At 61.2% G+C, this 16,786-nt stretch overlaps 2 protein-coding genes across 2 annotated transcripts in view; one reads left to right on the top strand and one right to left on the bottom strand.

Annotated features, from left to right (window-relative positions):
• The first annotated feature begins 8 nt into the window (after positions 1 to 8).
• LOC125444307 (D-box binding PAR bZIP transcription factor) lies at positions 9 to 9,740 on the top strand. Its single transcript, XM_048516735.1, has 3 exons — positions 9 to 383; positions 8,481 to 8,816; positions 9,715 to 9,740. Exons 1-3 carry the CDS (start codon positions 221 to 223, stop codon positions 9,738 to 9,740), a joined length of 525 nt encoding a protein of 174 aa, XP_048372692.1. The 5' UTR covers positions 9 to 220.
• Positions 9,741 to 12,876: 3,136 nt separating this feature from the next.
• SPHK2 (sphingosine kinase 2) overlaps positions 12,877 to 16,786 on the bottom strand; it is a 41,000-nt gene continuing 37,090 nt past the window's right edge. Inside the window, exon 4 of the mRNA XM_048516734.1 lies at positions 12,877 to 13,166. Within this exon, the coding sequence (XP_048372691.1) occupies positions 12,877 to 13,166 (290 nt within the window). The remainder of the gene's footprint in view (positions 13,167 to 16,786) is intronic.

The following is a 16,786-nucleotide window of genomic DNA, read 5'->3' as shown; positions in this document are numbered from 1 at the left end:
CCCCCCCCCCCCCCCGCGCCTGCCTTGAAAAATAATCTCCAAGCCTTCCTCCGTCCTCTCCCCCCCTCCGATCCGGGGATCCCGGTTCCTGCAGCTGTTGGCCACGGGGTTTTGCTTTCGGTCCGCTTTTCCGCGCCTCGACCCCCCGCCGGAGCAGAAGAGACGAGACCCCGCCGCCGCTGGGCGCCTCCCGGATCGTGCCCTCCTCCTCCTCCTCGCCATGGCCCGCCCCGCGGCCCAGGCCAGCCCCACACCGAGCCCCATGCTCGCCTCGCCGCCTCTGGGTCTGGCCAGCCCCAGCTCCACCATGGTGAGCCTCAAGAGCCTCCTGCAAGGACCGGTCAAGAGTCCCGACCGACGGGGGCCCAAGGACCTGGGATCATGTGAGTGACAGCTCCGTCTTCCCCACCCTCCCCCACATCCCTTCCCCCGTCTGATTTACAGGCTTCTTTGGGTTCCACCTGTCCTGGATACTCTCTGGCCACTCTGCCCTTGGCTTGATCTACACGGGTGCCTGTCGTTTCCCGTGCCTGCCCCCTCCCGCGGCGTTGGCACCCCCAGGCCCGCTCCATGCCGGGGGTCTTTCTTTCCCGTGCGTTTTGCCCTTGCGACAAACCACAGGGGCGCTTGTCCGTCCCGTCTGAAGAGCGACATGTCCCGGGCTGCGCATCTGCCCCGGGCTGGTGTGGAATTGGGACAACATCTGTCTGCTGTGGTGCGCTAGTTCCCTTCCCCCTCCACCCCACCTCCTGCCCGCTGTCGTGCCCATGACGGTGTCCCCTGAAACCGTGCCCTCTCGCCTGTCTGTCTGTGCACTCTGCACATGCTCCCTACCCCGTCTCCATTTCTCTATACTTGTCAGCCTACGCTTTGTAACTCCGGTGTTCCATCTGCTGAGGCGCGTCGTTGTCCCGAGCACGGCCATTCCAATGCATTCCTCCATTAGGAATTCACTGGGTGGGGGGCAGGGTGGGGGGGGGGGGAACACCCAAACAAAAACCCCTTCCGTGGGTTGCAAAGGTTGGCTGTTGGCACCAGGAAAACGCAGCCCCAGCTGTGCACGCCGCACCGTGTGTTCCTGCTCCCGGGCCACCTATCCAGATGGCTTTTCGATCCTGAACTTCCTGTAACCTCTGCCGGTGCTATTGGGGGAGGGGGGGGGCGTTGAAGAAGGGGGGTAGGATAAATCGGGCATTGCCTCGAGGGCAGCTTCTCCACCCCGCCCCAAATCCACGGGGGTCTCTTCATTATCTCCAAGGGCCAACATCCAAAGCCATTAAAATCGTACGGGATGTTTGTGCGGCCCCATAAGGGCGAGCTGGCATTGGCAAGGGGTTCTGTGCAGGAGCTTGTGGGGTGGGGAGCCGGGGGGGGGGGTCTGCAGAAGCCCCCTAAACGGGAGGGGGCTGAGGAGAGCGGCAGGTCGCTTGGGCTGTCAGGAGTGTGCAAGCGACCCGGGGCAAGAAGACACCAGGCCTGCCCGCGAAAGCGCTGGCTCGCAGGATCCTGGCACCGAGACCCCTGTTTATCTCCCCCCAGGACCTCTTGGAAGGCTTCGGGTGCGGAATTGCACTTTGCTGTTTTAATCCGGATTTTAACAAGCCCTTAAATAATGGTACCCTGCCGTGCCTCGCACATCAGTCGCTTGGCCAGTCCGGGGGACTTAAGAGAGAGAGAGAGAGAGTCATTTAGGCTGGAGTGGGGTGGGGGGGTGGGGGGGTTGTTGTTGCAGTTTTGGAGAGGAGCTGTGATCAACTAACGGCGGTGGGGGGAGAGAGAGAGGTGGCCAGGCCCGCGGGGATCTCTTGGGATCTGGCGGGCCCCTCCGGAGCGGGGCTGGGGAAGTCCGCCTTTGCAGTCGGGAGGGGCGAGCGCCCGTCCGGGCCGCTGAGCCCTGTGCGCTGTCTGGCCGCGCGCCAGCTCCGCCAGGGTTTTCCAGGGTGATCCGCCGCGCGGCCCCCGTGCGTGCATGCGCAAAGCCGCTTGCATCTGCTGGCTGGCTGGCAGCGCCGCGGCGGTAGCAGCAGCAGCAGCAGCAGCAGCAGCAAATCCCTTAAAGCTGCACACAGCCCGGCCACGGGACGCGGCGGGCGGGAGCGAAACGTGCGGGCGGCGGCGCGCGCTTCGCCCCAGGAAACGCTCGCAGAAGGCGGGCGAGGCGGCTGCAGCTGGTCCCCGGCGGCGGGGGCATCCCGGGTGCCGCGTTTGTTGGGGTCAACGCCCCACCGGGAGGGGCGGGCAACCGACGAGCGGCCAGCGGCGCCCTCGAGCTGCCACTGGCATTGGCACTCCGGCTGGCGAGCGGGATGGGAGGCGGACGCACCGACGGTGGGTACCTTGCAGGGGCAGTGGTGATTGGCCAGGAAGGGGGGGAGGTGGGATCCTGCTTAAGTGACTCCTGCAAAACAGGGGGGCAGCTGGCGATCCAGTGGGGCAGGTGAGGATCCTGTGGTGGAGAAGGGACTTTTAATAGTTTTTCCCCTCTTTTTGGATGGTGTGGCTGGCAGGCAGGCAGGCAGGGGTGATGTGGACTGCTGGGGTCCAGGGCATTTCTGTCCCGCCTCTCTTTTTGATGGTCTGGCTGGCAGGCAGGCAGGGGTGATGTGAACTTGGAGCTATTGCTGGGGTTGAGGGGCATTTCTGTGCATTCTCTTTTTGATGGTGTGGCAGGCAGGGAGGCAGGCAAGCAGGGGTGATGTGAACTTGAAGCCACTGCTAGGGTCGAGAGCCCCTCTGTGCGGTCTGCAGGGTGACATACTTCGCACGTGTGTCGTGGCAGGCATCTGCTGCCACAGGAGTTACGTGGGCTGTGTCTGAGGGGGTGTCCGTGCTTTTCCAGTGGGTTGAGGGGGTGTCTGTGTTTTTTTCAGCGCTGAGACTCCAGAAGGGCCAGACAGAAGCGTTCCTCTCTGTGGCAGAAAGTAAAGGGGTATGAGCTGGAACACCTTAAGGCTGGGGGATTTAAATCCAGCCAATGAGAACTGAGCTTGCTCCTTTGTAATTTGAACCTTGTTTCTCTTTCTTGGACACAAGGCTACCGGTCATTGGATGCCGAGCCACAGTCGGTGTCTTATTCCTAAAACATTGTGTAGTTGGATATTCTTGCAGCATCTCCACAGAACCTAGTTTGCTGTTTGTTCCCATTTCACAGATAACGAAAACCGAGGCCTGGCAGATTTCGGGGGTGGTGGTCCTTAGGCTGGGATTGCAACTTGCAAAAATCTTGCGTGTCTAAATTTAGCGTTTTGTTTGCATTGGATTAATCTGGGTTTTTGCTTAGATGTTCACACCCAGCTTTTACCCCCATTGGGGACCCAAAGTAATTTACAACGTTCTTTGCTCGTCCATTTTATTCTCACAAAAAATACTGTGAGGTTAGGCCGAGAGAGCGACAAGGTTTAAGGGCAAGTGAGCATCCGTGACAAGCCCGGGATTAGGACCTGGGTTTCCCCGATCCTAGTCTAACACCTTAACCCACAGATGTCAAACTCGTGGCCCTCCAGATGTTCATGAACTACAATTCCCATCAGCCCTTGCCAGTATAGCCAATGCTCATGTTGGGAGGGACTGATGGGACTTGTAGTTCATGGACATCTGGAGGGCCACGAATTTGACACCCCTGCCTTAACCCCTCTTCCATGATGGCGTGGAACAATGTTTGATGGCTGGGGGTGTGCGCGTGTGCTTTTTGAGTCAGACTTGTGAAAAATCAATAAGGAACAACACTGGAGCGTCGTCTGTGCAATCGTTTTCTCTGCTTGTATCATTTGACGCATGCTTATCGCAGACCTTCAATGGCGTTCTAATTTTGCTATCCTTAATCCTGTGGAGGGGGGCAGCGTGGTATCGCCTGATCTGGTCAGATCTGGGAAGCTAAGCAGGGTCGGTACTTGGAAGGGAACCCTCCGTGGAAGATGCTGCAGAGACAGGCCGTGGCAAACCACCTCTGCTTCTCCCTTCCCTCGAAAGCCCCTTGCTGGGGCTGCTAGAAATCAGGTGCAGTTTGAGGGCACTATACCCACACAGAACGACCACGCATGACCGAACCTCCGCATTGTGTTGTGAGGATACTTGCAACACAGTGTCCGAAAAAGTTCATTATTATTCCCATTTTACAGATGGGGAAAACCGAGGCTCGAGAGTTTTCCAACGGCTACCCCAGCAAGTCCAGAGGTTGGCACGGGATTCAAGTCAGCACCCGATACCCTGTTTCCCCAAAAACAAGACCTATCCCGAAAATAAGCCCCAGCGTGATTTTTCGGGATTTTTGGAGGTTGCTTGAAATATAAGCCCTACTCTAAAAATAAGCCCTAGGTACAGATTCCCCAGTGCAGCTGATCTGGGGCGTTTTCCCACTTACCAGTAGCTGCGCGCTACTGTAGGCAAGTAGCGCGGGGTCCCCCGGCACTCCCCACTACTGGGGTGGCGACAACGCAGCCGCCCCGACTCTGTCGCGCCCCCTCAGTGCGCATCATTCCTGGCGCTCTTCCAAACGGCGCTTTTGATGATCCCGCGCAGAGCGCAGGGTCGTGGGGAGGCCCGGGCGCGCACCAGAAATGACATAGGGGGGTCGTGGCAAGTGGGGAAACGCCCCTGGTCACGTGGAGGGTGCAAAATCATGGGGGGGGGGGGATAAGACATCCCCTGAAAATAAGCCCTAACGCTGCCATTTTTAATAAAGATCTTTCTGTTTCTAAGAAGATTCTATTGAGATGGTCTCAGTTTGTTGTACACGCATCTTTTGGAGCAAAAATTAATATAAGACCCTGTCTTATTTTTGAGGGAACACGGTAGCTGCCTGTTCCCTGAACGCTCTCTGTCCACCAAGTCGCTGTGACAGTTTTGGCTGTGGGGCAAAGGAAGAAAGGAGGGAAGGAAAGAAAGAAAGAAAGAAAGAAAGAAAGAAAGAAAGAAAGAAAGAAAGAAAGAAAGAAAGAAAGAAAGAAAGAAAGAAAGAAAGAAAGAATAGCCAGGATGACAAAATTGGGCAGCCGTTTGTGACTGAAAGCCACTGACAGGCTTAACCTAGGCAGTCCGTGGGGCGTTGTGGGTGACTCGCCCAGTTTCAGGGCGCCAGGGTAAAGTTACTAAAGCCTGTCAGCTGGGCCCGGACTTCCCTCCCACGTGTCCGGGCACAGTCAGGGCTCAGGTATGGGATGCCGCTCCCAGAGCTGCCTGGGCCTCGTGTAGAGGGTTGGGCCTTCGGAGGGATGCTGGTTTGTAGCTCTCATTACACCTGAGACCAGTTCTGGGCTTGGCAAAAGCTGGCAGCCACAGCGAGAGGGTGAAACTGACTGGGTTAGAACTCGGTAAGCGCTAGAGCCAGAGGTTACAGGCAGGAGGCAGCAGGAAGGGGAAATTAATAAACGGGGACATTTCCTGGGACAGGAGCTCAAGAATGGGGGTTCCTAGTAGCCAAAGGATCTGAGCAGTACAATCTCAAAGTGTGTCCTTGTACAGGCCAGCCCTAGGTTTGACCTTGGAGAGCCAGTGTGGTATAGTGGTTAAGAGCAGGCGCACTCTAATCTGGAGAACCGGGTTTGATTCCCCGCTCTGCCACTTGAGCTGTGGAGGCTTATCTGGGGAACCAGGTTAGCTTGTGCACTCCCAACACTGGCTCTCCAAGGCTGGTTAGCTTGTGCACTCCCAACACTGGCTCTCCAATGCCAGCTGGGTGACCTTGGGCTAGTCACAGTTCTTTGGAGCTCTGTCAGCCCCACCCACCTCACAGTGTGTTTGTTGTGGGGCGGGGGGAGAGGGAAAGGAGATTGTAAACCCCTTTGAGTCTCCTTACAGGAGAGAAAGGGGGGATATAAATCCAAATTCTTCTTCTTGGAAGAAAAATCAGTGCCTGGTGAATGCCAGCAGTGAACGCCTGTGCCGCCTGGATCTGCCCCTTGGGGGTGCTAAATGGCCCCCTCTGTTTCTCTGAGGCTGTGACCCCACCAAGGCAGAGGAATGGCAGAGAGCTGGGAGGATTTGGGAGGCAGATGGCCCGAGCAGCCTCAGTGGCAGCGAGAGAGACCAATCAAGCGTAGCCGAGCAGGGGTCAGCAGGGGTGAAGCAATTGCTCACGTTTTGCTGGCGGACCCAGCAGGGATTGATGGGAAAGAGCGAGGAATGTCCGGCAGGGTTTGCTTGCACTGGGGACTCGTCAGCACCCTCCTCCCGTGCCACCTGTGTACCTCAATAGCCGTTCTAAACCCACCTGTCGGCTTTGTGCCTGTCAGCAATTTTTATCCATCCTCCTAAATACACAGTCTGCTATCCCCATAGAATGTGAAATGATGTGTTTATATTTTAGTCTCTTACCACTGCTGCCTTCTTGAAGGTTTGGAGTTACGGCACTGTAGGTAACTAGTAAAGACAGCCAGCACCCAGTCTAGAGCGGTGGGAAAAAGAAGTACCACGAGAAAGCTCTACACGGATGCAGACACGCATTAGTGCGAAGTGCCACCGTGCCGCAGTAGCGAGCGCCGGACTGGATCGAATCCCCTCTCTGTCATGGAAACTGGCCGGGTGACCTTGGACCAGCCGTTCCGTCATCTCGGCCGCCTCTCTTTCGTAGCCTTGTTTTGAGGCTAAAATACAGGAGAACGTTGCTTTGGACCCGCGTTGGGGGAAAAGGCAAGGGATACTTGAAGTAAAATAAAAGGGCAGGTATTCGTGAAGTAAAATAAAATCGTCTAGAGAAACGAGAAGGAGGGTGCACTCTAGGCTTGGCTGGGTTGTTTTGGGTGAGGCCTGGCTCCGGACACTGGCAAAGTCTAATAGCCTCCAAAATGGCCGAGCCCCGTCGCCCCAACAACCCCGTCATTTCCTGCCCTCTCAGATGCAAAGCATTTTGATTTGCTTTCTCAATTTACAGTCTGCCTCCGCCACTGAGATCCCAGGTAGAGTACAAACCTAACTGCGATGTAGTAAGAACGGCGCAATACACACATACAGTCGACACGCCATGCAACCGGAACCCAAAGTCAGAGCACTGAAAACAACACGGTGTGTGTGACAAAATGATATACGACAAAAGCGAATCACAGATGGCAGCAGTATAAAACGTATCATGGACCAGGCAATGAACGCTTCTTAGGACTTCACACAGACATTCGCTGTGACCCAGTTCTGTTGATGAAGAGCGTTTTCCTTCCTGTGGCCCACAGAGGGTGTCTAAGGACACCTGGAATCTTGGACCCAGCCATGTCCAAGGTTTCACGAGATGCACGCAGCCACGTGCCGGCACAGACTTGCTGATCCCTCAGCCATTCTCTCATTCTTCCCCTTCTCTGGTCACCATTTTTTCCTCATACAGCAGGACAAAACCCTCATCGACCAGCTACGGCACTAAGCAAAGTTCTTGCTCTCCAAACTCTGTTTATTCAGGAGTCCACTGCGGTATTACCTGCCCAGCTAACTCAACTGGAGAAGCGCAGTTTTCTCCCTCTTTCATTCATTTGACAGTTGGGTTATCGCTGTGCTAAATGTGCACATAGGTTCACAGGCTTCACAACAGATTGCTAAGTGACTGTAGCACGCACTGGCGTGTTGCTAGGCACCCTTCCTCCGAGAACCCAGGAACTGGGCCTACTCCTATAATTTCTGCTCAGGCTCAGTCTTTTAACCAGGCCCAGAAGGGATTTGGGACAAGGGAAAAGCGTCCCCCTAAAGGTCCAGTTCTCCTTTAAGGAATCAATATGATTTAAAAGAGGAGGTTTTTACACTATACAAGAATAAAAATGCATAGTCAGTAAAAGCAGTTGACAGAGGTCCCCCAAACAGCTGAGGAAATAAATTCTATGAAATGTTTTAAGAAGAAGAAGAGTTTGGATTTATATCCCTCCTTTCTCTCCTGCAGGAGACTCAAAGGGGCTTACAACCTCCTTGCCCTTCCCCCCTCACAACAAACACCCTGTGAGGTAGGTGGGGCTGAGAGAGCTCCGAAGAACTGTGACTAGCCCAAGGTCACCCAGCTGGCGTGTGTGGGAGTGCCCAGGCTAATCTGAATTCCCCAGATAAGCCTCCACAGCTCAGGCGGCAGAGCGGGGAATCAAACCCGGTTCCTCCAGATTAGATACACGAGCTCTTAACCTCCTACGCCACTGCTTCTACCAATGTACATTGGTAGATTATTATCCAGTACACCTCTGTGAAATTTAAAAAAACATCCCCCATAAAGAGGACCTAAATATCAGGAAAAGGGACTTGCAGGAAGAAATTTTATCAGTGAATTGTGTTGTGATTTTTCTGGATGCTCCACTTCTTTCTGTCCTGCAAATCTCAAGCTGATCGCATCGCAAAATGAACGGGAAAGTGTCAGGCCTAGCTCTGGAGATACCCATTTTCACTGTCAGTTGCTGTTTTCCTCTTTGTCGAATCCTACTAGATCCACACTCCTAAAGATCATAGAGATTCTATTGCCTGTTGCATCTGTGTTTCTCACCTGTCTCTCTCTCTCTCCCCACCTCCATTCTGTTCCATCTCAGGTGTGATTAAAGAGAAGGAACGGAAGATGGAGGATGACCTGACCATCTCAAGGCCCGGGCACTGCGCTTACCTGGGGTCCCTCCTGTGGGAGCGCACGCTGCCCTACAACGAGATCGAATATGTTGACTTGGACGAGTTTTTGCTGGAAAACGGCTTGCCTCCGAGCCCAGCCCATCAGTCCTTCTCTCCAGGCAGCCAGCCCACTGCGTCGCCTTCCAGTGGAGTTGTGGTGGACCTCAGCCGCCCGGCTTCATGCGCCTCGTCGTCTTCGGTCTGCTCCTCGTCTGGCGAAGGCTTAGTGGGTAGTGATTACGACCACCATTGCAGCAAGACAGGTAACCTGCGGCACCTTCAGGTGGAGAGTGTGGAAAAATGTATATCCCTAAAATTTTTAAATGTACGCCTAACATAAAATTGGAAAGCAATATATATATGGGTTGTTGTGGGCTTTCTGGGCTGTGTGGCCATGGTCTGGTAGATCTTGTTCCTAACGTTTTGCCTGCCTCTGTGCCTGGCATCTTCAGAGGTGTATCACAGATTACACACTGTGTGTGTAACACACCTCTCTCTGTGATACACCTCTGAAGATGCCAGCCACAGATGCAGGCAAAACGTTAGAAACAAGATGTACCAGACCACGGCCACACAGCCTGGAAAGCGCACAATAACAAGTTGAGTCTAGCTGTGAAAACCTTCGACAATACATCAGTATATACGGGCATTAAGTGCGCCGCTTGGGGTGTGAGGGTCGGCTAAGGCGCCCTGTTGAATATAATCCAAATGATAACCTCCGTATCGTGTGAAATGGCCCTAAAGTTGGGATGTTTTGTGGTTTCCGGGCTGTATGGCTGTGTTCTAGTAGCGTTTACAGTTGCCCTAGTAGGCCCTAAAGTTGCTAGGAGATAGTTTCTAGTCCCCTCAATGGTTGCCATAGCGAAACTCATATTGTAATTTCCTTTAGGTTGCCAAAGTCAGGAGCAAATTCAGGTTATGTGCATGAACAAAACCCATTTTTTTCTTTTCCTTTTTTTGGTAATACAAAGTGAAAAACACCCTTAAGGGTTTTGAACGAGAGGGAAGCACATGCTTAAGCATTTCCCTGTTGTTTGCTCAACCCAAATCCCTCCAAAGCTAGTTTTCACTTGTTTTTAAAGCCAGGACTTTTTAACATGCATTTGCATGTAATGTCTAGTTTGCCCCTTTGTTTGCTAGCTCTCTTTCTCTGTCCTGCAGAAAGGGAGGGAGGCGAAGAATCCTAGCTTTTAATCTCAACCTAGTTACAAACAGTGCGTGCCCATGCAGACAGGAGGGGGAAAATGGCTCCCTGTGCCAACTTTGTATGGTAAGATGGAGTTTCTGAAGGAAGTTTCTGATCCAGGTTGCCACTTGCTTGTATATTGTCTGGTGGAGTCTCACAGGCTGCAGGCTATCAAATAGGATGGCAGAAGAAACTGTCCCATTCACAGATCTCTCTGCCATTGCTGTTTCTTAACTTCCAGGGTGGTGTAGGGGTTAAGAGCAGGTGGATTCTAATCTGGAGAACAGGGTTTGAGTCCCCACTCCTCCACCTGAGAGACAGAGGCTTATCTGGTGAACCAGATGTGTTTCCGCACTCCTCCATTCCTGCTGGGTGATCTTGGGCTAGTCACTGTTCTTCCGAACTCTCTCAGCCCCACCTACCTCGCAAGGTGTCTGTTGTGGGGCGAGGAAGGGAAAGGAGCTTGTAGGCCACCTTGAGTCTCCTTACAGGAGAGAAAGGTGGGGTATCCAAACTTTTCTTCTTGTCTCAGGCCCCTGCAAGAATGTCAATTTTTTTTAGTATTTTTAATTGGACTAAATGGTGCAAATTGCACTCTTCTTATTCCAAAGGCAGGATGTGGTTTATCTCCATTGGCTATTAGGACATTCTTAGCATTCAGCACCCCTTTGACTGGGAGAAAGTAATCTCTAGTGCCCTCCCCAGCTGCAAAGAATAAGGGCAGTTTCAAGTTCCCACCCTGGAAGAGAATGGTGGTTTCTAATCTCTCTAATTGCAGAGAGTAAATATAGCTTTTGGACCAACCATTGGTTGCAATATAAATAGGCAGCCTTTTCGTGGGGGCAGAGAAAGCTGTTTTATGGCCCCCCCAGTCCCTTTGCTTTCAGGAACAAGATGCAGTTTTCACCCTTGATGTATGTAACAAGAATAGATTGTTTTAGTCCATGTCTGTTGGACAGAAATGTACGTTTCTAGCTGCTCGTTCAGCTTGGTACAAATATTTAGGATTTCAATCAGGTATCTGTCTTCAGTGGCCTTGTGCATGAAGGGGAGAGAGGAGAGGTTTTTAGCTGTTTCAAATCATCATAGAGAGCATTTGTAAATCACGCTAACTGGTGTGTGTGTGTGTGTGTGTGTGTTTTAATCTCCTGTGCTTTGGAGACTTGTAGTTTTGAGATGGCTTGGGCAAAATCCCTCTGTTGATCTCGGAAGGGGGTATTGGTTTCCAATTTAAAGGTTCCAAACGGTTCTAATATCCATTTTTCATTTCTTTAAAATGTTTACGAGACTCCCCGGAGTTGACAGAGGTGCTCAAATGACAACTTCAGGTTGCTGTGGTCACATTTCGTTCCTTGCCGTTTTGTGTCTTTGTTTCATACTGGGAGGGCGGGAATGCCCGTCCCCCTCGTTCCACCCAGCTTTGTGGGTTCTGGGGGTGTTGTAAAACACAATATTTTGATATTATTTACCAGGATTCCTTTTTGAATGTCTGTCTCCAGCTTTTGTTCAGAGTTGTGGGTGTTTGGTAAAGTCTCATAAATCGAAGAGGAAGGTGGTTATTTGTGAGAAATGTGGGTTTTGTTTGAAACAGTGTTGGAAGAGTGGCATTTCTGGTTGTCGAGGAAAATATCTTGGGCAGGCAAAGCGGTGGGGCAGCATTTTCTCGGAAATATTATGAGGCCTATGTGTGCAGTTTGGGGATTCCTGACCTGGATGCTCCCTTCCAGACAAGCTATATTTACAGCAGCCGAAGAAGCTCCTCCTCCCGATATCTCCAAGTTCAACTCCACTGGGATCTCCTGCAGCAAACAGAGAGAGAGCCCGTGCGGCCGTTCCACCACACGCAGTTAAAAAGGAGCGCTGTTCTCCACAGAGGGCCAAGACTGGGTGCTCCTTGAGCTGCAAGAACGGCCTATTTGCAAGGGAAGCAAGTCCTCTATTGACACCACCCTCCTGTGCAAAAAATACTCCAGCTTGTGCCAACTGGATTAAATCAGTTCAGGCTGGAATCACACAGGAGCCCTACAGGGATAGGGCGGGATGGAAACAAAATAATAATAATAAAAAGAAATAGACATAAATAAATAGAGTAAAGTAATAAATACATTAGTATTTTAGTCAAAAATCCAGTAATAAAGAAATAGTAATAAAGAAATATAATAGATAGATAGAAGGCTTACAGACAAGATAGATAGATAGATAGATAGATAGATAGATAGATAGATAGATAGATAGATAGATAGATAGATAGATAGATAGATAGATATTTTGCACACGCAAAATAATGTGTTTTCAAACCACTTTCACAAATGTTTGCAAGTAGATTCTGCTATTCCGCACAGCTTCAAAGAGCACTGAAAGCAGTTTGAAAGTGCATTATTCTGCATGTGCGGAATGAGCCATAGATATAGGTAGGTAGGTAGGTGCTTGCACTGCCACTCACACGGTCAGGAGTTCGAGCCCCCTGTGGGTCAGATATCCTGGCAGCTGGCTCATGGCCAGCTCAGCCATCCATCCATTCCTTGGTCGGTAAATGAGTTAAAGAATAGCCGGGGAAAGCAGTGGCAAACTACCCCACGAAAACGGCTTGCCTATGAAACCACTGCTTGCAGTGGTACCCCAGGGTCGGACACGACTGAAGGGGAAACTTTACCTTTACTTTTGGGACGCCCATTCCCGAAAGAAAGAAAGAAAGAAAGAAAGAAAGAAAGAAAGAAAGAAAGATTGATTGATTGATTGATTGTCAGGCCTGCCCTGAGCCCCACCTTTCCCTACAAGCTATATAACGCTCCCGAGTGACATATCCGCCTCCTCCCGTTCCCCTTCCACCTTTCCCCCCACCCTTTTAAAAACCTGCCCGTGGCTCCTGCAGTGGGAAGACGGGGCGCACACATCGCGCCCTCCAAGTAACCAGATCTTCCCCATTCATTCCCGAATCCCACCCCCCCTTCTCGGATCCCGCGCCAGGGCCCCGGGGCTGCCCTGTGCTCCGTGCCCACCAGCCAGCCGCCCCACCTGGGCGGGGTGGCGTGCCAGGCGGCTGCGGGGAATCCCGTGTTGTTGCTGCTGCTGCTGCTGCTGCTGGGGCCCGGGCGGGCAGGCGAGGAGGTCTCGTGTCTGTGCACGGAGGCTGCCGCTCACGTTCCTCGCCCTGCTTCTGCGCGCACATGTCGCGGGGCGGGGCTGGCCCTCCCTCCCTGCCTGCCTGCCCGCCCGGGCTCCGCTGCCAGCTGGCCTCCTGCCGCCTCCCTGGCTTTGCTGGCTCGGCGCAGGGCGGGGCCCGCGGGCACGTGGGGCTGCGGTGTGAGGCCGGACCGGCTGCCGCTGCCGCCCGCGGAGAGGGCCGCCGCCGCCTCCCTGGATGTCCCAGCCCAGCGCCGCGCCGGCAGGTTAGGCAGCGGGGAGCCGGAGGGGCCCCGGACTCCGCCTGGGCTCCCCCACGAGGATTGCAGGGGAGGGGGAGTCCTCACGCCCGGCTGGGAAAGGAGCGGGAGCCCGGACCCCTGGGGGGGGGGGGGGGCTCCGGTGCGCCTGGTGGGGAGGGGTTTTCCAAGGGGGATGGGGGAGGGAGAATCTGGGTCCCCCTGAGGGGGGTCTCCAGTGCTCCTGGTGGAGAGAGGGCGCGTAGGGAGCTGGGGTGCCTGGGTTTTCCAAGGGGGTGGAGAATCTGGGTGCCCAAAGGGGGCTGGGGGGACCCCCTGGGCGTCTCCAGTGCGCCTGATGCGGAGGGGGTGCATAGGGAGTTGGGGTGCCTGGGTTTTCCAAGGGGGATGGAGAATCTCCCCTCCCCCCCACCCCCCCCCCCTCCTTCCCCCCCCCCCCCCCCCCCCCCCCCCCCCCCCCCCCCCCCCCCCCCCCCCCCCCCCCCCCCCCCCCCCCCCCCCCCCCCCCCCCCCCCTCCTCCCCCCCCCCCCCCCCCCCCCCCCCCACCCCCACCCGCCCCCCCTGCCCCCACCCCCCCCCCAGCCCACCCCACTCACACCTCCCCCCCCCCCCACCCCCCCCCCCCCTACCCCGCCCCCACCCACCCCCCCCCCGCCCGCTCCCCCCGCCTCCCCCCCCCCACCCCCCCCCCCCCCCACCCCCCCCCCCCCCCACCCCCCCCCCCCCCCACCCCCCCCCCCCCCCACCCCCCCCCCCCCCCACCCCCCCCCCCCCCCACCCCCCCCCCCCCCCACCCCCCCCCCCCCCCACCCCCCCCCCCCCCCACCCCCCCCCCCCCCCACCCCCCCCCCCCCCCACCCCCCCCCCCCCCCACCCCCCCCCCCCCCCACCCCCCCCCCCCCCCACCCCCCCCCCCCCCCACCCCCCCCCCCCCCCACCCCCCCCCCCCCCCACCCCCCCCCCCCCCCACCCCCCCCCCCCCCCACCCCCCCCCCCCCCCACCCCCCCCCCCCCCCACCCCCCCCCCCCCCCACCCCCCCCCCCCCCCACCCCCCCCCCCCCCCACCCCCCCCCCCCCCCACCCCCCCCCCCCCCCACCCCCCCCCCCCCCCACCCCCCCCCCCCCCCACCCCCCCCCCCCCCCACCCCCCCCCCCCCCCACCCCCCCCCCCCCCCACCCCCCCCCCCCCCCACCCCCCCCCCCCCCCACCCCCCCCCCCCCCCACCCCCCCCCCCCCCCACCCCCCCCCCCCCCCACCCCCCCCCCCCCCCACCCCCCCCCCCCCCCACCCCCCCCCCCCCCCACCCCCCCCCCCCCCCACCCCCCCCCCCCCCCACCCCCCCCCCCCCCCACCCCCCCCCCCCCCCACCCCCCCCCCCCCCCACCCCCCCCCCCCCCCACCCCCCCCCCCCCCCACCCCCCCCCCCCCCCACCCCCCCCCCCCCCCACCCCCCCCCCCCCCCACCCCCCCCCCCCCCCACCCCCCCCCCCCCCCACCCCCCCCCCCCCCCACCCCCCCCCCCCCCCACCCCCCCCCCCCCCCACCCCCCCCCCCCCCCACCCCCCCCCCCCCCCACCCCCCCCCCCCCCCACCCCCCCCCCCCCCCACCCCCCCCCCCCCCCACCCCCCCCCCCCCCCACCCCCCCCCCCCCCCACCCCCCCCCCCCCCCACCCCCCCCCCCCCCCACCCCCCCCCCCCCCCACCCCCCCCCCCCCCCACCCCCCCCCCCCCCCACCCCCCCCCCCCCCCACCCCCCCCCCCCCCCACCCCCCCCCCCCCCCACCCCCCCCCCCCCCCACCCCCCCCCCCCCCCACCCCCCCCCCCCCCCACCCCCCCCCCCCCCCACCCCCCCCCCCCCCCACCCCCCCCCCCCCCCACCCCCCCCCCCCCCCACCCCCCCCCCCCCCCACCCCCCCCCCCCCCCACCCCCCCCCCCCCCCACCCCCCCCCCCCCCCACCCCCCCCCCCCCCCACCCCCCCCCCCCCCCACCCCCCCCCCCCCCCACCCCCCCCCCCCCCCACCCCCCCCCCCCCCCACCCCCCCCCCCCCCCACCCCCCCCCCCCCCCACCCCCCCCCCCCCCCACCCCCCCCCCCCCCCACCCCCCCCCCCCCCCACCCCCCCCCCCCCCCACCCCCCCCCCCCCCCACCCCCCCCCCCCCCCACCCCCCCCCCCCCCCACCCCCCCCCCCCCCCACCCCCCCCCCCCCCCACCCCCCCCCCCCCCCACCCCCCCCCCCCCCCACCCCCCCCCCCCCCCACCCCCCCCCCCCCCCACCCCCCCCCCCCCCCACCCCCCCCCCCCCCCACCCCCCCCCCCCCCCACCCCCCCCCCCCCCCACCCCCCCCCCCCCCCACCCCCCCCCCCCCCCACCCCCCCCCCCCCCCACCCCCCCCCCCCCCCACCCCCCCCCCCCCCCACCCCCCCCCCCCCCCACCCCCCCCCCCCCCCACCCCCCCCCCCCCCCACCCCCCCCCCCCCCCACCCCCCCCCCCCCCCACCCCCCCCCCCCCCCACCCCCCCCCCCCCCCACCCCCCCCCCCCCCCACCCCCCCCCCCCCCCACCCCCCCCCCCCCCCACCCCCCCCCCCCCCCACCCCCCCCCCCCCCCACCCCCCCCCCCCCCCACCCCCCCCCCCCCCCACCCCCCCCCCCCCCCACCCCCCCCCCCCCCCACCCCCCCCCCCCCCCACCCCCCCCCCCCCCCACCCCCCCCCCCCCCCACCCCCCCCCCCCCCCACCCCCCCCCCCCCCCACCCCCCCCCCCCCCCACCCCCCCCCCCCCCCACCCCCCCCCCCCCCCACCCCCCCCCCCCCCCACCCCCCCCCCCCCCCACCCCCCCCCCCCCCCACCCCCCCCCCCCCCCACCCCCCCCCCCCCCCACCCCCCCCCCCCCCCACCCCCCCCCCCCCCCACCCCCCCCCCCCCCCACCCCCCCCCCCCCCCACCCCCCCCCCCCCCCACCCCCCCCCCCCCCCACCCCCCCCCCCCCCCACCCCCCCCCCCCCCCACCCCCCCCCCCCCCCACCCCCCCCCCCCCCCACCCCCCCCCCCCCCCACCCCCCCCCCCCCCCACCCCCCCCCCCCCCCACCCCCCCCCCCCCCCACCCCCCCCCCCCCCCACCCCCCCCCCCCCCCACCCCCCCCCCCCCCCACCCCCCCCCCCCCCCACCCCCCCCCCCCCCCACCCCCCCCCCCCCCCACCCCCCCCCCCCCCCACCCCCCCCCCCCCCCACCCCCCCCCCCCCCCACCCCCCCCCCCCCCCACCCCCCCCCCCCCCCACCCCCCCCCCCCCCCACCCCCCCCCCCCCCCACCCCCCCCCCCCCCCACCCCCCCCCCCCCCCACCCCCCCCCCCCCCCACCCCCCCCCCCCCCCACCCCCCCCCCCCCCCACCCCCCCCCCCCCCCACCCCCCCCCCCCCCCACCCCCCCCCCCCCCCACCCCCCCCCCCCCCCACCCCCCCCCCCCCCCACCCCCCCCCCCCCCCACCCCCCCCCCCCCCCACCCCCCCCCCCCCCCACCCCCCCCCCCCCCCACCCCCCCCCCCCCCCACCCCCCCCCCCCCCCACCCCCCCCCCCCCCCACCCCCCCCCCCCCCCACCCCCCCCCCCCCCCACCCCCCCCCCCCCCCACCCCCCCCCCCCCCCACCCCCC

Source organism: Sphaerodactylus townsendi, linkage group LG15 (assembly GCF_021028975.2).
Source record: "Sphaerodactylus townsendi isolate TG3544 linkage group LG15, MPM_Stown_v2.3, whole genome shotgun sequence".
In the NCBI taxonomy this organism is placed as follows: domain Eukaryota; kingdom Metazoa; phylum Chordata; class Lepidosauria; order Squamata; family Sphaerodactylidae; genus Sphaerodactylus; species Sphaerodactylus townsendi.
This window is presented reverse-complemented; position numbering and strand designations above follow the sequence as displayed.

Bases quoted from the DNA above. Each gene is read 5' to 3' on its own strand.
- LOC125444307 (XM_048516735.1), top strand. From the start codon at position 221: ATGGCCCGCCCCGCGGCCCAGGCCAGCCCCACACCGAGCCCCATGCTC. The intron at 384-8,480 runs GTGAGTGACAGC...GTTCCATCTCAG, and splicing joins GCCCAAGGACCTGGGATCAT to GTGTGATTAAAGAGAAGGAA. The intron at 8,817-9,714 runs GTAACCTGCGGC...TCTGTCCTGCAG, and splicing joins CCACCATTGCAGCAAGACAG to AAAGGGAGGGAGGCGAAGAA.